General features: G+C 44.9%; 1 protein-coding gene across 3 annotated transcripts in view; it reads right to left on the bottom strand.

Moving 5' to 3' along the window:
• Window positions 1–24628, bottom strand: part of LOC144695267 (uncharacterized) — a 556511-nt gene that overhangs the window by 49008 nt on the left and 482875 nt on the right. For 2 of the 3 annotated variants that reach the window (XM_078566182.1, XM_078566179.1), the window contains exon 2: window positions 8019–10363. In XM_078566182.1, coding sequence (XP_078422308.1) covers window positions 9475–10254 — 780 coding nt within the window. In that variant the 5' untranslated portion in view covers window positions 10255–10363 and the 3' untranslated portion in view covers window positions 8019–9474. Of the gene's footprint in view, window positions 1–8018; window positions 10734–24628 lie in introns of all 3 variants that reach the window. The other variant, XM_078566180.1, reaches the window with a different exon arrangement.

The following is a 24628-nucleotide window of genomic DNA, read 5'->3' as shown; positions in this document are numbered from 1 at the left end:
ACCTAGACGATGAGTTCTTGGAGTCCTGATGTGAGCAGAAGTCCACCAGCTTTGAAGACCTCAGCTGGAATATCATCGGGGCCACAGGCTTTGTTATTTTTCATCTGTTTGATTGTTTGTTGCAGCTCTCCCATTAATGGTGACTCACCCATGGATTCTACCACAAGCACAGGGGGATAGACTGGAGGGTATCAGCTGTCACTGTGGATTCATGGTTGAGGAGTTGTTCAAAATGTTCTTTCCAGCGTCAACAGATGGCATTGTCATCCTTAAGAAGAGAAATACCAACAAAGGGGATTTTGTCCATTTGATCTTGGTCTATAAATGGCCCTGGTGACTTCAAAAATAGATTTGCATGTCATGATGATCCGCATATTGTTTGATCTCTCAGGCTTTCTCTTCCCACCACGTCCTTTATTTTCCCGATTTGTCTTTGGGTGTCAGCCTTGAGCTGTTGAAATGCTGCTTTCTTGAGTTGCGACCTTGGGTTGTTCTGCCAGGCAATGAAGGCTGATCGTTTATATTCCAGGAGCATCTTGTTCGTCGAGCTAGTCCTGTTGACGATGATGCTCGAACCCAATGGTCTGGACACAGGAGTTTAGTACAGCTGATTTTATTTGATCCTACTGTTCAGCAATTGAGTTGGATGTGTGAAGATTTTCCAGATTGGTCATGAGCTGCACCTGGAATTCCTCTCTTCGGTCGGGCTGTTTTAGGGCTGAGACATTGATCTTCTTCCTCTTGGACTTTTGGGCCTGGTGATATCTTGGTGCTGGGTGGATGTTCATCACCGATCGAACAAGTCGATGATCTGTCCAGCAGACATCGGTCCCCCACATGGATCGAGTGAAACAGACATCACTTAGAACTTTGACTTCACTTTAGCCTCTCCAGAGGAACCTCCGACATGGTCTTTGCTGTCAGACAAACCCCAAAAAAATGTCGAGAACATCAGGCACTCTTCATTACATTCATTGACGTGATCAAAGCATTTAACTCAGTAAATCGTGAGGCTCTGTGGATTGTGCTCCAATGATTTGGATGTTCAAGAAACTTCATCACAATCCTGCAATTGCTTCATGATGATATGACTGCAACTGTCTTGAGTGGGAGATCTGAAACAGAAGTCTTCAAAATCCAGACTGGTGTCAAGCAAGGCTGTGTGATGGCCCCCATTTTATTTACAATCTACCTGACAGTGACTATTCACCTCGTCAAAGATCAACTGCCCTCTGGTGTCAGTATTAAATACCATCTAGATGGGAAACTCATTTACCCCGGTCACCTCTATGCCAAAACTAAACTGACCACCATAGATACACATGATCTACAGTTTGCAGATCACTATAGTGTCGTTGCCCACTCTGTAACCGATCTGCAAACGACTCTCGATCTCTTCAATTCTGCACGTGTTTGTATGATGGAAACGAGCTCCATCCTGTGTCACTAAAGTTCGGTGTCATTTCTGACCATCGGAATTGGGAGCCAGACTAAAGCACAGGGATTTTAAAGAAACTTCTGTCTGTAGTCTTCTGAGAGAGTTTCCCCTGATGTGAGTGTGTGTGTGTTAGTAAAGTGAGGCAGCTCTCAGGAGTGGGTATGGGGTAGAATTGGACCCTGCTTTAGTTGGTGATATGAAATATAGACAGATCCTCTTCAGGTGATGGACATTTGACTAATACCATGGGTAATGTTTGTAGTCTGCTGTCTGGGAGGACTTCTGTCCTGAGTATGGTGAAGGAGTCGGGGTGAGTCTCTACAGACCTGAGTTCCCGGAGCCCATCATACCTCAATGTAATAACGTGATATGTTCACCTTACACTCTTCTAAGATTCATTTCATGTTCTGGAAAAGATCTTGAGTCATTTTCAAATGCTTTATTATTTTGCTTGATTCAACATTTGGTGTTAGCTGAATATTGTGTTCTTTGTCCGCTGTTTAATCAATCTTCTGTATTGATCTATTACTTACAATAAATTCATTTGTTTAGTTTCACCCAAACTACCTGGGTTTCTCGGCATGGTCTGTTCCTATTCACTGAAACACTCAGGAGCCTACAGTAAGAGTCCTGTACACAACATATCGGTCAGTGTCACTGTGGGCTGGTATACTTTCTCCATCAATGGGTTTATAATTCCCAGTTCACAGGAAGCAAAATGTTTCCCTAAGAAAGAAAGAATTGCAGTTTTATATCAACTTTCACAAACTCAAGGCATCCAAAAACACTTTACAGCCAATAAAGTGCTTTTTTGTAGTGTAGTCACTGTTGCGATGTAAGAAACGTGGCAGCAATTTGTGCACAGCAAGCTCCCACAAACAGCAATGCGATATTGACCAGTTGATTTGTTATTGGTGATGTTGATTGAGAGATCCTTATTGGCCAGGAAATCACGGTAACTGCCCTGGCCTCCAATGACCTAGTGTCATGGGATCTTTTATATTCACCTGAGAGGGCAGATGAATCTGAAAGGTGGTCCCTCTGACAGTGCAGCACTCCCTCAGTACTGCACTGGTGTGTCAGCCTAAGTGTTGAACCCACAAACTTCTGAATCAGAGACGAGAATGCTAACTAAGCCACAGCTGATAACTTATAATAATTCTGTTGTATTAGATTCCATTTCTAAGGGGTTACGTCCCAAGGCTGTGTGCAGAATGCTATTCCCCCTGTAAACTGACAGCCTGAAAGTTTGATTTGATTTAAAGTGGTAACTAGTTAGAGCTGCAGGTGTCAGTGTTGTCTTTTGTGTCTGGGTTCCTGAAGCTTTGAAAGGTGGTAAAGTCCCTGGTGTCAGGAGAAGTGAAACTGATGGAGAAAAGTGAGTAGACTCCAGAAGTGAGGAACAACCTACAGACTCGGTACTGATAGAGGATCCCCACATCAAGCAAAAACCCAAACATCCTAAATCCCACTGACTCAAATAGAGCCACACTCCAGAACAACCATCTTCTTCTTGAGTTCTCTGCCCAAAGGCAGGTCCAACCCACATTGCCACATGAATGGCAAAGAGGCAGATCCCGAATCCACCCCAGCCGGAATGGAGATCGAATCTTGTGCTCTTGGCACTGATCTGATCCACACCAGCTGTTGAAGTTACACCCCCAGTAGGCCAATCGGCCCTTCGAGCCTGCTGCGCCCTTTAACTCGATCAAGGCTGATCTTCTACCCCAGTGCCATCTTCCCACACTATCACCATATTCCTTGATATCATTGGTATCTAGAAATCTGTCGCAAAAACATAGGAGCTAGGAACAGAAGTAGGCCATTTGGCCCTTCGAGTCTGCTCCGCCATTCAATATGATCATGGCTGATCCTCTATCTCAATGCCATATTCCCGCTTTCTCTCCATGCCCCTTGGTGTCCCTAATATCCAAAAATGAATACAGGCCCAGTCGAACCAATCTCTCCTCATATGACACAATCTTGCCATCCCCGTTATCAGCCTAGTGAACCTTCTCTGCACTCACTCGATGGCAAGTATATCCTTGCTCAGGTAGGGAGACAAAAACTGCACGCAATACTCCAGGTGTGGTCACACCAAGGCCCTGTATAACATTCAGTAAGACACCCCTACTTCTGAACTCAAATCCTCTTGCAATGAAGACCAACATTCCAATTGCCTTCCTAATTGCTTGCTGCACCTCCCTGTTTACTTTAATTGACTGGTGTACAAGGACACCCAGATCCCTTTGTACATCCATATTTCCCAATATATTGCCATTTAAATGCCTTTGCCTCTGCCTTTCTGTTTTTCACACCAAAGTGTATAACTTCACATTTATCCACGTTATACTGCATCTGCCATGTGTTTGCCCACACACACAACTTGTCTAAATCGCCCTGAAGCCTCCTTGCATCCTCCTCACAACCCAGCCCAGTTTTGTGTCGTCAGCAAACTTGGAAATATTGCATTTGGTTCCCTCATTTATATATATCATGAATTGCAGGGGTCCAAGTACTGATCCCTGCGGTATACCACTAGTCACTGCCTGCTATCCGGAAAAAGACCCATTTATTCCCACTCTCTGTTTCTGGTCTGTCAGCCAATTCTCAATCCATGCCAGTATATAACCCCTAATCCCATGCGTTTTAATTTTGCCCACTAGCCTCTTATGTGGGACCTTATCAAAAGCCTTCTTGAAATTCAAATACACCACATCCACTGGTTCTCCCTTATCAATTCTATGAGTTACATCCTCAAAAAACTCCAGCAGATTACTTAAACATGATTTCCCTTTCATAAACCCATGCTGGCTTTGTCTAATCCCGTTAATGCTTTCCAAGTGTTCTGTTACCATTTCTTTTATAATAGATTCTAGCATTTTCCCCACTACTGATGTTAGGCTAACTGGTCTGTAATTCTCGTTTTTTTTCTCTCCCTCCTTTTTTTAAACAGTGGGGTTACATTTGCCACCCTCCAATCTGTAGTAACTGCTTCAGAGTCAATAGAATTTTGGAATATGACCACCAATGCATCCAATATTTCCAGGGCCACTTCCTTTAGTACTCTGGGATGTAGATTATCAGGCCCTGGGAATTTTTCAGCCTTTAACCCCATTAATTACTCTAGCATCATTTTTTTTACTAATACTGATTTTCTTCAATTCCTCCCTTTCATTAGCCCCTTGGTTCCCCAACATTTCCAGGAAATTATTTGTCCTCTTTCGTGAAGACAGAACCAAAATATGTGTTCAATTCTTCTGCCATTTCTTTGTTCCCCATTATAATTTCTCCCATTTCTGACTATAACGGACCTACATTTGTTTTCGCTCATCTTCATGTATTTATAGAAGCTTTAGCAGTCAGTTTTTATGTTCCTCGCAAGTTTACTCTCATACTCCATTTTCCTCTTCTTGATCAATCTTTTTGTCCACTTTTGTTGAATTCTAAACTGCTGCCAATCCTCAGGCTTGCTGCTTTTTCTGGCAATTTTATATGTCTCCTCTTTGGATCTAATACTATCCCTAATTTCTTTTGTATGCCATGGTTGATCCACCTTTCCTGTTTTATTTTTGCACCAGACAGGAATAATTGTTGTAATTCATGCACACGTCCTTAAATATTAGCCATTGCCTATCCACCATCAACCCTTTCAGTAAGGTTCCCCAATCCATCATTGCCAATTCACGCCTCATACCCTTGTAGTTCCCTTTATTTACATTCAAGACCCTGGTTTTGGATTCAACTTCTTCACTTTCCATCCTAATGAACAACTCTGTCACTTTATGGTCGCTCTTCCACAAGGGACCCCGCAGAACAAGATTGTTAATTAAGATAAAAGCAAAATACTGCAGATGTGCAAAAACAGAAAATGCTGTAAAAACTCAGCAAGTCTAACAGCATCTGTGGAGAGAAAGACAGAGTTAATGTTTTGAGTCTGTATGACTCTTCTTCAGAGCTAAAGAGAAGTAAAGATGTGATGAAATTTATACTGTTTAAGGGGGGTGGAGCAGGTGAAGCTGGATAAAAGGACAGCGATAGGTGAGAGCAAAGGAGCGATTGACAAAGATGTCATGAACAAAAGGACAAAGGGGTGTTAATGGTAGTGGATAAAGGAGATGCTGATGGTGGCATTAAGGTCAGAAAGCAGGTTACCTTCGGTCTGTCCGCAAGCATGACCCAGACCTTCCTGTTGCTAGCCATTTCAACACACCTTTCTGCTCTCATGCCCACTTGGTCTGCTACAATGTTCCAGTGAAGCCCAATGCAAACTGGAGGAACAGCACCTCATCTTCCGATTAGGCACTTGACAGCCTTCCAGACTGAACAGAGTTTAACAACTTCAGACCATGAACTCTCTCCTCCATCCTCACCCCTTTTGTATCCCCTTTGCTCAGTGTTCATTTTTATTTTTTATCCACTTATTTTTATTTATTGTTTTATCCCCACCTTTTAACCTATTTTAAATCTTTTTTCCCACCACCTTCCCCCATCCCACCCACACTAGGGCCATCTGTCACTTGTTCGTGTTGTTCTTTCCAGAGTGCTTACCCATGTCCTGCTATTACCACATTCTGCTTTCTGACCTTAATGGTCCCACCTTCACCAGAACTGGCCCCAATGTCCCAGGAATCTGAATCTGAATCCCTCCTCCCTACACTACTTCTTCAGCCATGTATTCATCTGATGTATCCTGTTATTTCTACTCTCGCTAGCATGTGGCACTGGTAGTAATCCTGAGATTTGAGGTCCTACTTTTAAATTTACATCCTAACTTGTAGGACCTCATCCCTTTTTTTTAACCAATGTCATTGGTAACGATATATACCACGACCACTAGCTGTTCACCCTCCCCCTTCAGAATGCCCTGCAGCCTCTCCGAGACATCCTTGACCCTGGCACAAGGGAGGCAACATACCATCCTATCAACCTCTGCTTTGAACATATGCGATGCCTGAGCTTCAAAAGCTCTCGGGGGGCAGAGAATTCCAAAGATTCACCACCCTCTGAGTGAAGAAATTCCTCCTCCTCTCTGTCCTAAATGGCCTGCCCCTTATTCTAAGATGGTGTCTCCTGGTTCTAGACCCCCAAAATATCCTTCCTGTATCTACCCTGTCAAGCCATTAAGAATTTTGTATACTTCAATGAGATCATCTGTCATTCTTCTAAATTCCAGAGATTACAAGCCCAGTCTCCTCAGTCTTTCCTCTTGGACAATCCCACCCCAAAGGGATTAGTCTGGTGAACCTTCGTTGCACTCCCTCGATGGCCAGTATATCCTTCTATAGGTAAGGAGCCCAAAACTGCACAAAATACTCCAGGTGTGGTCTCTCCAAGGCCCTATACAACTGCAGTGAGACTTCCTTATTCCTGTACTCAAATCCCCTTGAAATAAAGGCCAACATCCCATCTGCCTTCTTAATTGCTTTTTGCACCTGCCTGTTAGCTTTCAGTGGCTTATGAACAAGGACATCCAGGTCTCTTTGGAGATCAACATTTCCCAATCTATTCCCATTTAAGAAATACTCTGTTTCTGTTTTTCCTACCAAAGTGGATAACTTCACATTTTTCCACCTTATATTGCAGCTGCCATGTTCTTGTCTACTCACTTAGTCTGCCTAAATCCCCTTGAAGCCTGTTTGCATCCTCCTCACAACTCACATTCACACCAAGTTTTGTGCCATCAGCAAACTTGGACATGTTACATTTGGTCCCCACAGCCAAATCATTAATGGGTCTGAGTTGCTGTGGCAACATCCACGTTTACATGCATGTTGTAGTCTGGAGCTATGGATAGTGATGGTAAAGGCTCCAATTTCTGTCCATCACATGGCTGACCAGGAATCTCTCCCACCTTTACCACCTGCAATTGCCGTGTGTTGGAAGGATTTACAAGTTCATTTTCAACCTGTTTGGCCGTGATATGAACACACCTTCCATGGCCATGAAGCCTTGGAGTGGAACTTGAACCCGGCGCTTCTAGCTCAGAGGCAGGGTCGCTACCCACTGTGCCTCAAGAGCTCCGTTCAATAACCATCTACTGTCTGAAAATCCTTGGTGTTCCTCAGTGATATTGGTCTGCAGTGTGCACTCCCACCACTTGATGTGCTGTGTCTGGAAAACTGTCCATTATTATAAAGGGGTCAGGAGGGGCAAGAGGCAGAGGCAAGGGATGTTGCAACAGGTGAGGGGTGAGAGCCTGGCAGAGAGTTCTGGCGAGGAGTGAGGATCACTCTCCAAGTGATTCTCCCAGTTAGAGAGTCAATCTCCGAGTCACAGTCACTCCCCCAGTTACGGAGTCAATCACTGAGTCACAGTCTCTCCCCAATGACATAGTCAGTCCACAAATCACACCTGGAGGCACAGCATGACACCCTATCTCTCATGTCCTCACTCTCCTGTGCCTCCTCCCTTCTGTGTCCCCACTCTCTTCTGTGCCCTACTCTCCTGGACCTTCTCTCCTGTGCCAATCTTTTCTGTGCATGTGCTGATCCCACCACTGCACATCATCGTTGCCTTGGATGCTGTGGGTTTCCTCTTCTGATCTGCTGTCAAACACATCCAAGGCTGCACATCCCACACTGATGTTGTCAGTTTGAAAGCCTCCGAGGATGAAGAATGCTATTCCCACACTAGAAATCTCTGTCAAACACTTACCAGGGGAACTGAGACAGCAGCTGTAATAAAGTAGGTTTTATTCAAATGGGACAATGACAAGTTTAAATCCCCATCTGATCTGCTGCTCAAAGTCGCCTCTGTTTCACCGGCCAGTTTCCCAAGCTTCAGGAAACTCATGTTGCTCCAGAAATATTTAGAGCAATTTGAATTTTAAACAATGTTCCATGTGGTGTGTAAAATGGTTACTGCCCTCAAACCTTTATTTACATATGATGACATCAGAGGTCACATTAATATGGGAAGCCACAGTGTAAAAAGGGATTTATCCAAAATTCCCCCTTTTGTTTGTATGTTACTCCACATAAAAAATCCATAAAGAAAATGATCACACTGAACAAAAAAACTTTGTTCTTTCTAGTCTGTTCCAATTTTGTCTCTCCCTACACACGCATTGCACATGTAATATTTAGAGTGTTCAGACCTTCATTTCCAATTGATATTTCTGCAAATTAAGTGACATAAACGCTTTGGAGCAGATAGAAAGAGTTGAAAAAGATGCTTTAAAATGGCTTGTAGCCAGATTCTACCAACACTTTCTCTCCCCCAAACAGGTACTGCTTGGGTAGTTCATAAGCAAACAGCCAGGCTCTCTTTCTCAATCTGTGCATAGCGTCGTTCAGTTTGTGTTGACGCTCTGGATACAAACACAACTAGTCATCCTTGCTGCTTGAGGGTTGCTCCAAGTCCTGTTTCACTGGCATCTCACTGCAGGGTGACTTCATCATTGACATCATAGTACCTCAGCACTGGCGTTGTTGTCACTAGTTGTTTGATGTGAGTGAAAGCTGCTTCTTGTTCTGTGACCCAATATCACTGAACATCCTTTGCAGTGAGATTGTGTAGAGATTCACATTCAGATGACAGATTGGCTAGACCTTGGCCAGGTGGTTCCATGGAGGTTTGCTGATGTTCCCGGAGGTCTAACAACAGTGTGAAGGCTATCAGACAGAACTCACACCGATAGGGTGAGTATGGATGCAATGATGGACCAGGAGATACGCTGACTGTGTGAAAACCTGTCACACAGTTCACACCAAAATGGTTTCTCTCCAATGTGATTCTGCTGGAGCTTTAAGAGATCAGAGGAGTGGGTGAAAACCTTGTCACAAACATCGTACCTCAGGACTTCCTCCCCTGCGTGAATCCTCACCTGTCCCAGGAGGGTTGAAGATGTGAAGAAAGCTTTATCGCAAACTTCACATTTGAAGGGTTTCTCCCCTGTGGATCCTCTGATGGAGCAGGAGTTTGGATGAGTGTGTGAATTTGTCATACACATTGCATGTGATTGGTTTCTCTCCTGTATGGACTGTCTGATGGAACAGCAACTTGAAAACTTTGTGAAGCTTTTGTCAGACACCTCACACTTGAACAGTTACTTCTGTGTGAATATGTTCATGTGCACGGAGGGTTCGAGACTGCGAGAATGATTTGTCACAAACCTTGCATGTGAATGTTTTCTTCCCTGTGTGAATGCGTTGGTGTGCACGGAGGGTCGAGGACTGCGTGAATGATTTGTCGCACACCTCACAGGTGAATGGTTTCTCCCCTGTGTGAATGCGTCGGTGTTCCCGCAGGGCCGATGAATCAGAGAATGATTTGTTACACACCTCACATGTGAATGGTTTCTCCCCTGTGTGAATGCGCTGGTGGACACGGAGGTCCGATGACCGTGTGAATGATTTGCCACACCCCTCACATCTGAATGGTTTTTCCCCTGTGTGAATGTGTTGGTGTTCAAGGAGGGTGGATGACCGTGAGAATGATTTGTTGCACACCTCGCACGTGAATGGCTTCTCCCCTGTGTGAATGCGTTGGTGGTCGAGTAGGGTTGATGACCGTGAGAATGATTTGCCACATGATTCACACCTGAATGGTTTCTCCCCTGTGTGAGTGCGTTGGTGTCTGCGGAGGGCTGATGACTGCAAGAATGATTTGTCACACACCCCGCACGTGAACGGCTTCACCCCTGTGTGAATCCTCTGGTGAGTTTGGAGATTGGAGGATTGGATGAAAGCTGCCTCACAGACATCACACCTGAAGGGTTTCTCCCCTGTGTGAATCCTCTGGTGTATCAGGAGGCTTGAAGACGTCACAAAAGCTTTGTAACAAACCTCGCACTTGAATGGTTTCTCTTCCATGTAGATGCCCTTGTCTGAACAGGAGCAGTTACAAATGCACCTTGCGTTAGGAGATAATAAAAGTCTGTGGAGTACTCCTTGCACACCTCACACTTGAACAGCCTCTCACCTGTAGGAATGAGTTGTGGTTCATGAGGCTCGATGAATGATTGAAGCTCTCACCACACCTGGAACCCACTCACACTTCCTCCCAGCCTCACCCTGACCGATCGCCCACAGCTGAACCTTCGGAAAGGTTGGTTCTGATGAAAGGTTCCACATCACTGACCAGTTTCAGATCTGATGATATGTCAAAGCTCCCCTGACCTGACCGATTTCCAGATGATGGTTTCACTGCCCAACCTTCTCTGTGTTGAGCAATGCTGTGAAGGGACTGGATGTCTTCCCACAGTTGTGCAGTTGTTCCTTGGATGATGGTCAGGATCTATCTGTGGTGTCTATCCTCTCTGTATTCTCTGGTGTAGTACGGTGCAATCCTTCTGCAAAACAGGAACAGGAAACATGATTTCCTCCAAATCCCTCTCATCCTTTGCTGAAGGGGCTGACTCCTCAGAGACTGTTCCACAGTAAGCACCAGTCTGCGATGTTAATTCAATGGAGATTTTGAAATTTCTCCCCTTGTTTTCCAAAATTATTTGAGAAAAACACACTGGGCAAGAAGTGCTAGAAGCTAAGGAAAATATTGCTTCAGTGTAGCTGATTGAAGGGTTCTGGTTTATCCTGGGAAATTAGATACACTGCACTCGCTCAGACTGCACATCCCAAATTCAGCTATCAGCCACAGTACTGGGTAAGACTATCAAATCCAAGCCCAGGCTTTAGGGAAAGGCCGAGGCCTTCAGGTGAAATCTTTAAAGAAGCTTCGAAGGAGGCAGCTCTTCCTCAATGCTCACTCCAACTGGGCAACATCCCCTCAGAGGGACTGAATCAGGAAAATAACCAGCTCCCAACACACACACACACACAGAACTCAACAATAGGAAATCAGTAAGAATCCTCAGACACTCTGCACCTCCCAGATAATTACACCTCACCTTCTCATATTCAGTAATGAGCCATCAACAAAAGTCAGCCTGTAAATCAGAAGGGAAATGCTTCCAATAAACACACTCAATATCCAACACTCAGCTCCAGGCAAACAGTTCAGCACAAAGCACCGAGTAAACAGCTCTCTCAGCTGGATGTTCTCACACAGCATAAGGGGCATTTCCACAGCTGATTCCCCACAGGATAGTCAGGCTGCCTGAAGATTAGTGTGGATATTATGTGATGTAATTATTATAAATTGTGTTCGTTCACTCACCGTCTCCTGAGTTGGTTTTGAGTCCCTACAGGAAGTGAAGCAGCTGTGGAACAGGAAGAGGAGGGAACGGGCAGAGTGGGTGGGGCTCTCTGATTGACGTCTCTCACAGCCAATCCAAATATTTCTGGAGTAACATGAGTTTCCAGAAGTTTGGGAAACTGACCAGTGAAACGGAGGCGACTTTGAGCAGCAGATCAGGTGGGGATTTAAACTTGTCATTGTCCCATCTGAATAAAACCTCACTTATTGCAGCTGCTGTCTCAGTTCCCCTGGTAAATTCTTGTAAAGACTCCATCCCATTCTCTCAGTTCCTTCGCCTCCGTCGCATCTGTTCTGATGACGCTACCTTCAAAAACAGCTCCTCTGACATGTCCTCCTTCTTCCTTAACCGAGGTTTTCCATCCACGGTCGTTGACAGGGCCCTCAACCGTGTCCAGCCCATATCCCGCGCATCCTCCCTCACGCCTTCTCCTCCTTCCCAGAAACATGATAGGGTCCCCCTTGTCCTCACTTATCACCCCACCAGCCTCCGCATTCAAAGGATCATCCTCCGCCATTTCCGCCAACTCCAGCATGATGCCACCACCAAACACATCTTCCCTTCACCCCCCCTGACGGCATTCCGTAGGGATCGTTCCCTCCGGGACACCCTGGTCCACTCCTCCATCACCCCCTACTCCTCAACCCCCACTTATGGCACCTCCCCATGCCCACGCAGAAGATGCAACACCTGCCCCTTCACTTCCTCTCTCCTCACCGTCCAAGGGCCCAAACACTCCTTTCAAGTGAAGCAGCATTTCACTTGCATTTCTCCTAACTTAGTCTACTGCATTCGTTGCTCCCAATGCGGTCTCCTCTACATTGGAGAGACCAAACGCAAACTGGGCGACCGTTTTGCGGAACACCTGCGGTCTGTCCGCAAGAAAGACCCAAACCTCCCTGTCGCTTGCCATTTTAACACTCCACCCTGTTCTCTTGCCCACATGTCTGTCCTTGGCTTGCTGCATTGTTCCAGTGAAGCCCAACGCAAACTGGAGGAACAGCACCTCATCTTCCGACTAGGCACTTTACAGCCTTCCGGGCTGAATATTGAATTCAACAACTTTAGATCTTAAACTCCCCCTCCCCCCATCCCCACCCCGTTTCTCCACCCCCCCCTTTTTTTTCAATAATTTATATAGATTCTTCTTTCCCCACCTATTTCCATTATTTTTAAATCTAAAACTAAAACCTTGTTAGTCTGTCCACCCCACCCCCACTAGAGCTGTACTTTGAATATCCTGTCTTCCATTCTTAATTAGCACTTTTCTTAGACAAATATCACCACCTTCAACACCTCTTTGACCCTTTTGTCTGTGACATCTTTTGATTATCTGCTCCTATCACTGCTTATCTCCACAATCACCACACGCTCAACGTCTCTCTCCCCCCTCCCCCCCGCCGCCCCCACCCCACCTTAAACCAGTTTATATTTCTCCCTTCTCCTAACTATGCTTCAGTTCTGCCGAAGGGCCATGAAGGCTCGAAACGTTAACTGATTTCTTCTCCGCCGATGCTGCCAGACCTGCTGAGTTTTTCCAGGTAATTCTGTTTTTGTTTTGGAATTACCAGCATCCGCAGTAGCTTTTAGCTTTTTGTTTTTATCCCCTGGTAAATGTTTGACAGAGATTTCTAGTGTGAGAATAACATTCTTCATCCTCGGAGGCTTTCGAACTGACAACATCAGTGCGGGATGTGTAGCCTCGGATGTGTTTGACAACAGATCAGAGGAGGAAGACCCACAGCATCCAAGGCAGCGATAATGTGCAGTGGTGGGATCAGCACATGAACAGGAGAAAGGGGGACAGGAGAGAGGGGGACAGGAGAGAGGGGGGTACAGGAAGGGGTGGGGTTCATAGGAGACAGCAACAGAGAAGAGGGAGAGAGGGGATTGACTCAGTGCTCGGGCAGTGACTCTACGCAGTGCACAAGCTGTGTTTGGGGAATAACTGAGTCAGAGATTGACTCTGTGACTGTTGGTGTGACTTGGAAAGAGATTCCTCACTCCGCAACAGACCTCTCTATTGGCCTGTCGCCCATCGCTTTATGCCACCCCCACCTTGTCTGACTCCTCGCTCAGCTACTCACCCCTCACCTCCCGTCTGACCCCATGACCCTTTCCAGGACTTGAGAGGCGAAAATACGGTTCAAGGACTTTGGAGAGGAAAGGGAGGTTGGAGATGGGACGGTAGTTTGTAAGGACGGAGGGGACAAGGATTGTTTTTTGAGGAGGGTGTGATAACAGTAGATTTAAAGGAGAGAGGGACAACATCTGAAGAGAGAGAACCATGAACAATATCGGCTAACATGGGAACCAGGAGGGGAAGTTGGGTGATTAGCAGTTTAGTGAGAATAGGGTCAAGGGAACAGGAGGTGGGTCTCATGGACAAGATGAGCTCAGAGAGGGCGTGAGGAGAGATGTAGAGAAATATGTGAGTTCAGGGCTCGGGCAGGAGGGAGCAGTAATGGAAGTTTTTTCCAGGCAGGTTGGTGGAAGGGAGGGAAGTGGCAGAGGCAGCTGATGGGATTGTTTCAATCTTATTTCCCTGAGCAGAGAGGTCAATAAACAGGGAGCAGAGATTTAAGGTAACTGATGGATTGGAGAGGAGTTGAGGAGTCATTTTTTCACCCAGAGGGTGGAAAGGGTCTGGAACTCACTGTCTGAAATGGTGATAGACACAGAAACCCTCATCACATTTAAAAAACACTGGGATGTGAACTTGAAGGAATAACTCCTCCACATTTAAAATGGGGTTGGAATAACTTCTCCACGTTGACACTGTCCCATCAAACACTCAGAGAGAAGGTACAGCATGGGTTAGATACAGAGTCAAGCTCCATTTAAACTGTCCCTGGATGTCCACTGGCAGTGGATGGTTAACCAGTTGTCCACCATAAACTTTCAAATCTTGGACTTAAGGGAGTGGATATGAAGTTTGTACCTGGGGAAAGGGCCAGGGTGAGAGAGGGGAATGGATTTATTGGGGCCTCGGGCATCTCAGGTGGATGTGAGGGTGGGGATGAGTAAATCAGGAACTGCAGAAATGTTGTGGTGAACGGAGGCCGAAAGGCCTAGACAGTTGGGATTTGGAGAGTGCAGTTGTTAGTGAATTGGGGATAGTTTTTTTCCAGGGACGGATACAGAAGGAGGTAGAGCTGGAATGTGGAAGGGGGATGTGGGTGCTGAGTAACACCTGGAAGTGATCAGAGATGGCCTTCTCTGTGATTGATACGATGAGAGTAGTGAGACCGGGTGAGACAGCAAGGTCAAGGAGGTGGCCGGGAATCTGGGTTGGGAAAATCACTGAAACTTCGAGTTAGGGCAAGCAAGGAAACTTCTGGAAAGACAATTGCTTCTCACATATAATCTACACTTTGCCAGCGTTAATTACTGACACACAAAAAGCAAATCCTGATCCTGTCAGCTCATTGCTGGAATGTTTGGAATTGATCCAATCTGATTGTGGATGAAAAGAAAGGGCCGGCCCACAGAAAGGCATCAAATTTGGCAGCGATTACATCGAGACAAAGAGTCAAAGTTACAATCACCAAACCCCACCTTGTCCGTTAGGCCACTGGGACTGGGCAAGGCACTGGCCTCCTAAATCAGAGATTGTGGGTTCAAATCCCATCTGGGGTGGAGTAAAATTTGGTCCTTTTCTAAACAGTGTCACATTCTGTGACAGTCAGGGAACTTTCTATTTAACTTCTCAACCAATCTGGGCAGTTCCTGTTCAGCCCTCTTCTCACTCTGTCACTGGCTTTCCACTGATACAAACCAATGCAATGTTTCTCCCAAGCTGTGCACCATCCCAACACTCAGGGAACAATGTCACCTCCACTTTCCAGGCAAATACTGTCCCTTTAACTCCTGTCTTCAGTTTATCCATGACCCCAAACACAGTTACTACTTTGAAATGAAGACAGATAATATGTAAAATTAGATTGAGAGATTTATGTTAGGAAGGATATTAATAGACTTATAGACGTCTACAGCACAAAAGGAGACCATTCGGCCCATCGTGTCCATGCCGGTCAACAAACATCTGACTACACTAATCCCATTTTCAAGCGCTTGGCCCATAGGCCTGGAGGCTATGGCAACACAAGTGAATATTTAAATACTTCTTAAATGTTACAAGAGTTTCTGACTCATCCACCCTTTCAGGCAGTGAGTTCCAGACTCCTACCACCCTCTGGGTAAAAACATTTCTCCTCAACCTCTTAGCTTTCACCTCTTACCTTAAATCTATGCTCCCTAGTTATTGACTCCTCTTCTGATGGAAAAAGCGTCTTCCTATCTACTTCATCTATGCTCCTCATAATCTTATACACCTCTATCAGGTCCCCACTCAACCTTCGCTGCTTCAAGGAAAACAACCCCAGCCTATCCAATCTTTCCTCATAGCTCAGACCCTCCAGCCCAGGCAGCATTCTGGTAGATCTCCTCTGCATCCTCTCCAGTGCAATCACATCCTTCCTATAATGTGGTGACCAGAACTGCATGCATTACTCCAGTTGTGGCCTAACCAGCGTTTTATACAGTTCCAGCATAACCTCCCTGCCCTTGTTTTCTATTTCTCGGCTAATAAAGGCAAGTATCCCATATGCCTTCTTAACCACCTTATCCACCTGCCCTGCTTCCTTCAGGGATCTCTGGATATGCACACCAAGGTCCTTCTGATCTTCAGTACTTTCCAGGGTTTTACCATTTGTAGTGTAATCTTTTGCCTTGTTAGCCCTTCCCAAGTGCATTACCTCACACTTTTCCGGGTTGAATTCCATTTGCCACTGCTCTGCCCACCTGACCAGCCCATTGATATCCTCCTGCAGTTTAAGGCTATCCTCCTCACTATTTAGCACCCTACTAATGGTGCAACAGCACAAGACAACCTGGCAGGTCATTCTGCCCTATGTTCTGATCAGGAATACCATGGCTTCATCAACAGGCTACACTCCTTATAGACTCATGACAGGAAGGGACATGAGGGGAATGGAGGGGTTGGTAGGTTTGGATTTGTCCGAACCCGAGGTAGACCACATTATATCAGAAAAATGGGTACAACAGCTAGTAGAAACAGTAAAAGAAGCAAATTATGTAGCTGCTCACCAACAGGGAAAGAAGAAACAGGAAAGCAAGGCTTATTTCAACGCAAAAGCCAGCCCGATGGAGTTGAGCCCCGGACAAAGAGTAATGATTAGAATACACCTGTGCACCTCATTCTTGAGTCCAAAGTTTGCTGGCCCCTATGAGATAGTAGATAAAGCTAGCCCATCTGTATACAAGATATTAACGACACCTCAGGAGTGGTACACAGATAAGAGCGGCTGGTATCACATTAATCAGCTAAAGTTAGTGGGAGAAAAACAAGATAATCACCACTGGCATGTGCTGCTTGATGCTAATGATGTTCCAAATCCCAAAGGTCAGGGAGATCAAGAACAGGACCAGCTACAGATCAAAGAGGAGGTGATTGAAAACAAATTTGATACTGTCCGTTCACATGCAGAGGTGAATCCAGGGAAAAAATGAAAGAAAAATAAAACAAAGAGGGGGAATAAGTGGGTTAGAAGAAACGGACGGTTAGAATCTGAAAAAAATTGGGAACAGAATATGGACGGTCTGGTTCAGTATATGGAGAGACTGGACTTAAAATAGTACTCAAAAGAAACTGTAAATAAGGACAGAAATTACACTTGTTCATTACAGGTCCAGCCTAAAATGAAGGGGATAATGCATTTTGTTGCTATCGGATTGACCATCATCAGAAGTGCGGTTGAACCTGCCTCGGAGCCGTCACAACGAATGAATATGCCTGAAGCAATGTTGACAGCGGAGGGATATCCCGAGACCAGGAACAACTATACTCTGCAGAATAAGACAGTCCGAACCAACAAAGGGAAAAGAGAGGACTTAAATTTCTATTATATGGGAGTGGATGGGTTAACGTGCGCAGGAAAAACTTTGGGTATACCATAGGGAGTGGGAGTACAGTTTTCATGCAATAATGTTCTAGAGGTGACATTGTCGGTAATCCCAGAGGGAAAAACCATTAGTCAATTTGTGGGTCCATTTATTGAGCGACCATCGGGGAATGACGGTCAAGGTAAAATTATGGTCCACTGAGACCACACCTATGTGAATATTGACAGCCAGGATGGAAACAGTGCCCTCTAGAAGGACACAATGTGGCCATTAACAATGTGAACTTAGACCTGGTTATTGGTGGACAAGTTCTGCCTAAGCCAATAATGAGGATGGTAATAAATGAAAACCTCACAGTCCAACGTACCGATATAGACCAAGATCTGCGGAAATATGTTCCTACCGAGCTACCACCCATTCCGCACCTGACTGCAGATTGGACGCAAATAGCGGAGGAAGCCAATGAGATAATCCATCAATGGACTAAACACACTAAAATAATTAGAACTCAGGCTGATAAAGCAGAGGAACTGCTACGGGACCCCGGGTTCTGGGATAAGTTTTGGAATTGGGGTTTTAATGCTCAAATACATCCATGGGTCAGGATTTTATCACGTGCTGCTGTAGTTGTAATCATATGTGCTTTAATACTTGTCATATTCAACATATATCAGCTTAGAAGGTGGAAAATTGAAATTTTGCACCGATTGAATGTTAGTGCTATAATGAAACAGAAGAAACAATTATCAATATAAGGACACTGTGTGAAGTATATCTTATATACGCTTCTCTTTTATATTTTTATATAACCATATATCGCGGATGTAACATGCCCATTGGGGGACAATGACAACCTCAGGAGTGGTACACAGAAAGGGAGAATAATGATCCTAAGATAAGTATCTTTGGATCAAAAGGGGGAGATGTTGGCCAGGGGCTGCAGCCGAACTGCTGACACAGGCAAAAGCAACTTTTGACCTGAAGTAACCTGAGTCCAGTCACTGGTCTGAGCTGGCTGGGACCGGTTTTGAAGTAGCTGAGTGTCTTGAAGAACAAAGGGAATGTGATAAGACTTAAGTCCTTATTTAGGAAAGGAGGAATGAGGTAATGCTGCCTAAGTCTTGGAACAGAGCCAATGAGAATATGCCACAGACTAGGCAAGCAGGCCGAAACCAACGGGAGAGAGACAGCACAGCTTGAAGACATAAGATTCAGTATAAGACTGGAGGATTTCGGGCGTGGAAGCAGCGAGACTCCGGAGACCAACCATCGCAGAAGCGGAAGAACCTACGTCAGCAACATAGAGACGCAAGAGAGAGAGAACAGAACGCCTGGCTAGTGTCCTTTTCGGGTATTAGCTTTTATATTCTGTGACCACTCAGGGAGTGTCAGAGAAACCTAGTGGGTGTGCATTTAAATCCTAGTTTTGGGTATAAAACTGTATAACCTGTTGTAAACTACATGTCTATATTTAACCAGACGTATAAGCTATATGTAGATGATCTAACGACGTGAATAGTGAATTTAGAGTTGAGAGGATTGACTCTTCTCCCCTTTGTACTAAGCCAACAACCCTCACTGGTGGACCTCCAGCAACAATCCTTTCCTCCCTTTTTTAATAATGGGACGTTAGCAGTCCTCCAGTCCCCTGGCACATCACCTATGGCCAGAGAGGATTTGAAAATTACTGTCAGAGCCCCTGATATCTCTTCCGTTGCCTCCCTCAATAGCCTGGGATACATCTCATCCAGGCCTGCAGATTTATCCAATTTTAAGGCTGCTAAACTCGCAAGAACTTCCTCTCTCTCTGCATCGCCCTTTTCCATTGTAAAGACCGACACAAAGTATTCATTGAGGATTGCACCCAAATCTTCTGGATTAAGCAATACGGAACCAAGAGGGATGGATGGGGTTGATATGCAAATCAGTCATAATCAAACTGAATGGTGGAACAGACTTGAGGGGCTGAGTGGCCTCCTCCTGTTCTGATGTTCCAAAGTTTATCAGGGGATCAGGATCAAAAGGCAGGAAAATGGATTTGAGAGACGAATCAGCCATCATGGAATTAAATTGGAACAGGGAACGAATGGCCTCCTCCTGTTGCTGTAAATGTGTACAACGTAACAACATTGATATGAGACAAACAATCCCATCCCTGTCATCACCCGTGCACCCTGTTCTCTGGGTTGGAACTGAGTGGAAACCTGTTATTGTATTCGAGCACAATAAGTCATTGTCACTGAAATGAAGCCCAAGGGTTTGACAAGCTCTGTTTAATCAAAGTGAAGGCCCTTTAATTGGACGGGTCAAACCGTGTGATCACTGAACAAGCCTCACCCTCACACTACACATCCCAGTGAGATCAGACATCATAATAGTTTATAAACGGGGTCAGTTTGAGGCAGGAGACTGCACAACCAGTTTGAGTGAAGGAAAGGGAACTGCACTGACTGTGATAATGGAAATATCACTCACTAGCTGACACTTGGAGGTTAGTTGCTGTGGAAGGTTTGTTTCGACCTGTCATTCAAGCTTCAGAATTCGAGGTCAGCTGATGAGGACTGAGATGAGAAATGTCTTCACTGAAAGGGGTTGTGAATCTTTGGAATTCTCTCCCCCAGGGAGCTGTGGATGTTCAGTCATTGAATATATTCAAGACCGAGATTGATGGATTTCTGGATGCTGAGGGAATAAGGGATATGGGGATAGTGTGGGAAGGCGGGATTGAGGTAGGAGATTAGCTTTGATTGTATTGAATGGTGCAACAGGCAGTAGGAGCTGAATGGCCTACTCCTGCTTCTATTTCTTATGTTCATCATGTTCTCTGGATTGTTATAGCTGTTATTGTATTCTTGTGCAGCAAATCATTGTAACCGACATGATCAATTTAATATAACAATTTGAGGAGATCATTAACATGCTGGACAGGGTCTATGGAAGTTTGTCTATATGGGCTTCCAGAAGGTATTTGATCATATTCTGCACAGGAGGTTATTCACCAAGATGAACGTGCAGGGAATTGGAGGGAACCTTGTGACATGGGTTGATAATTTGTTTGGGAGATAGGAGACAGAGAGTAGGGATAAAGGGAATGTTCTCTGATTGTCAGGATGTGCCCAGTGGTGTTCCCGAGGGATTTGTACTGGAGACTCAGCTTTTCATTATACTGATCAATTACTTTGATGGAGGAATAGTATAGGTATTAGTTAAGGGTGGCACATTGTGATCTGATTGGCTTCATGATCAACGAACTGTGTAAACATCTACAGGATAATTTATTTACTCATTTTACATCAAATTTGTGTTTCAATAAATAGTCGGTGGGGTTTGTATAGGGAGCCCAGTGCCTGAGGGGTTATTTGTGTGGTTCAGACAATAAGTTTAAACTCTGGTGTCAATAAGGATCCTCCAATCTACATCATTGATTATCTGGTCATTATCACATTGCTCTTTGTGGGAGCTTGCTGTGCATACATTGGCTGTCACGTTTCTTACATTAGAACAGTGACTACACTTCAGAAGGTACTTCATTGATTGTAAAATGCTTGTGGACACCTTGAGATTCTGGCAGTTGATATATAAATATACTGTTGCTATACAGGGCCTTGGTGAGACCTCACCTGGAGTATTTTGTGCAGTTTTGGTCTCCTTACCTAAGAAAGGATATACTTGCCATAGAGGAAACATCGTGAAGGTTCACCAAACTGATTCCTGGGATGGCAGGATTGTTGTATGAGGAGAGAATGGGGAACTAGGCCTGTATTCACTGCAGTTTAGAAGAGTGAGAGGGGATCTCACTGAAACATATAAAATTCTGACAGGGCTGGACAGACTGGATGCTAGTCTAGAACAAGGAGTCACAATCTCAGGATACGAGGTAGGCCATTTAGAACTGAGATGAGGAGAGACGTTTTCACTCAGAGGGTGGTGAACCTGTGGAATTCTCTACCACAGAAGGCTGTGGAGGCCATGTCACTCAATATATTTAAGAAGGAAATATATAGATTTCTAGACTCTCAAGGTGTCAAGGGGTATAGGGAGAGAGCAGGAGTATGGTGTTGAGATAGAGGATCATCCATGATTATATTGAATGGCGGAGCAGGCTCGAAGGGCCGAATGAGCTACTCCTGCTCCTATTTTCTATGTTTCTATGTAAATGAAAGTTTCTTGATTTGGGAAACGTTCTGCTTCCTGTGAACTGGAAATTGTAAACCCATTGATGGAGAAAGTATACCAGCCCACAGTGACATTGACCAATATATCGTGTAGGCTCCTGAGTGTTTCAGTGAATAGGAAAACACCATTCTGACAAATCAGATAGTTTGAGTTAAGGTAAAAAGTAAATTTACTGTGAGTTATAAATCTATACAGAAGATTGATTAAACAGCAGACAAACAACAACACGTTATTCAGCTCACACCAAACTTTGAATCAATCAAAATAACAAAGCATTTGAAAATTACTCAAGATCTTTCCCAAAACATGAAATGAATCTTGGAAGAGTGTAAGGTGAATATATCACACCGTTATTACACTGAGGTATGATGGGCTGAGGAGACTCACCTCGACTTCCTCACCATACTCAGGATAGTAGTCCTCCCAGACAGGAGAGTACAAACATTACCCATGGTATTAGTCAAACACCCGTCACCTGAATAGGATTATTCTGTAATTCACCAACCAAAGTAGGGTCCGATTTTAACCTATACTCACTCCTGAGAGCTGGCTCACTTTACTAACACACACACATATACACACACACACACACACATCAGGTTAAACTCTCTCAGAATACCACAGACAGAAGTTTCTTTAAAATCCCTGTGCTTTAGTCTGGCTCCCAATTCTGATGGTCAGAAATGAACCGAACTTCAGTGACACATCATACAAACAGATGCAGATTGAAGAGATTGAGAGAGGTTTGCAAATCTGTTGCAGAGTGGACAACGACACTGCAGTCATCTGCAAACTGTAGATCATGTGTACCTATGGTGGTCAGTTTAGTTTTGGCACGGAGGTGACTGAGGTAAATGAGTTTCCCATCTAGATGGTATTTAATACTGACACCAGAGGGCAGTTGATCTTTGATGAGGCCAATAGCCACTGTCAGGTAGATTGTAAATAGAATGGGGGCTATCACACAGCCTTGCTTGACACCAGTCTGGATTTTGAAGGCTTCTGTTTCAGATCTCCCACTCAAGACAGCTGCAGACATATCATCATGAAGCAATTGCAGGATTGTGATGAAGTTTCTTGGACATCCAAATCATTGCAACACGATCCACAGAGCCTCGCGATTCACTGAGTCAAATGCATTGGTTACGTTGATGAATGGTGTTGTTCTCGACATTTTTCTTCGATTTGTTTGGCAACAAAGACCATGTTGGAGGTTCCTCTGGAAGGTCTAAAGCCAAGTCAAAGTTCTAAGTATCACTCGATCCATGTGGGGGACTGATGCCTGCTGGACAGATCATCAACTTGTTCGATCAGTGATGACCATCCACCCAGCACCAAGAGGTCACAGGGTGTAAAAGTCCAAGAGGAAGAAGATCAATGTCTCAGCCCTAAAACAGCCCGATTGAAGAGATGAATTCCAAGTTAAGCTCACAACCAATCTGCCAAATCTTCACACATTCAACTCAATTCCCAAACAGTGGGATCAAATAAAGTCAGCTGTAATAAACTGCTGTGTCCAGATCATTGGGTTCGAACATCACTGTCACCAGGACTGGTTCGACGAACATGACGCTCAAATATGTGACCTCCTGGAACAAAAGCGATCAGCCTTCATTGCCTGGCAGAACAACCCAAGGTCACAACTCAAGAAGGCAGCATTTCAACAGCTCAACGCTGACGCCCAAAGACAAATCTGGAAGATGAAGAACGAGTAGTGGGAAGAGAAAGGCCGAGAGATCCAACAATATGTTGATTGCCATGACATCTATAGACCGAGGTCAAATGGACAAAACCTCTTTTGTTCACAGGATGGTGTTTCTCTTCTTTAGGATGACAATGCCATCTATTAACGCTGGAAAGAACATTTTGGACAAATCAACCATGAATCCACAGTGGCAGCTGATATCCTCCAGTCTATTCCCCCAGTGCCTGTGGTAGAATCCATGGGTGAGTCACCATTAATGGGAGAGCTGTAGTAAACAATCAAACAGATGAAAAACAACAAAGCCTGTGGTCCCGATGGTATTCCAGCTGAGGTCTTCAAAGCTGGTGGACTTCTGCTCACATCAAGATTCCATGAACTCATCCTATGGATTTGGGGGGAAAAAGAACTCCCCTGACTATATATCGAGAGAAGAGGATTAGGTGAAACAATCCTGGAACAGGTCACACTGGAAGGGTTTGTCTACTGTGTGGGGTTGCTATGTTCCAGGAGATCCAACAACTGCGTGAAGGCTTCATGACAGAACTCACACCGATAGGGTTTCTCCCCTGTGAGTGCATTGTTGAGCCAGGAGATTTACTGACTGTGTGAAAGCCTTATCACACACCTCACATGCGAATGGTTTCTGTCCAGTGCGGATCCTCTGGTGGTTTAGGAGATCAGAGGAGTGGTTGAAAGCCTTGTCAACAAACATCGCGCCTAAAGAGTTTCTCCTGTGTGAATCCTTTGGTGTTCCAGGAGAGTTGAAGACGTCACGAAAACTTTATTGTAATCCTTACATCTGAATGGTTACTCCAGTGTGGATCCTCTGATGGAGCAGGAGGTACAATGACCTTGAGAATGATTTGTTACACACCTCGCACGTGAATGGTTTCTCCCTGGTGTGAATGCGTTGGTGTGCACAGATGCTCGATGACTGTGAGAATGTCTTCCCACACACCTCACAGCTGAATGGTTTCTCTCCGGTGTGAGTGCGTTGGTGTGCACGTAGGACAAACAAACACGAGAATTATTTGTCGCACAGATTGCATATGAATGGTTTCTCCGATGTACGAATATGGTGATGCACATGAAGATTCGATGACCGTGTGAATGATTTGTCACATACTTCGCAAGCAAATGGCTTCTCCCCTGTGTGAATGCATTGGTGTCTGCGGAGGCTTGATGACTGTGAGAATGATTTGTCCACACCTCGCATGTGAATGGC

This window comes from Cetorhinus maximus, chromosome 21, assembly GCF_964194155.1.
Source record: "Cetorhinus maximus chromosome 21, sCetMax3.hap1.1, whole genome shotgun sequence".
In the NCBI taxonomy this organism is placed as follows: domain Eukaryota; kingdom Metazoa; phylum Chordata; class Chondrichthyes; order Lamniformes; family Cetorhinidae; genus Cetorhinus; species Cetorhinus maximus.
The sequence above is the reverse complement of the archived record's forward strand: the minus strand, read 5'-3'. Positions and strand labels throughout refer to the sequence as shown.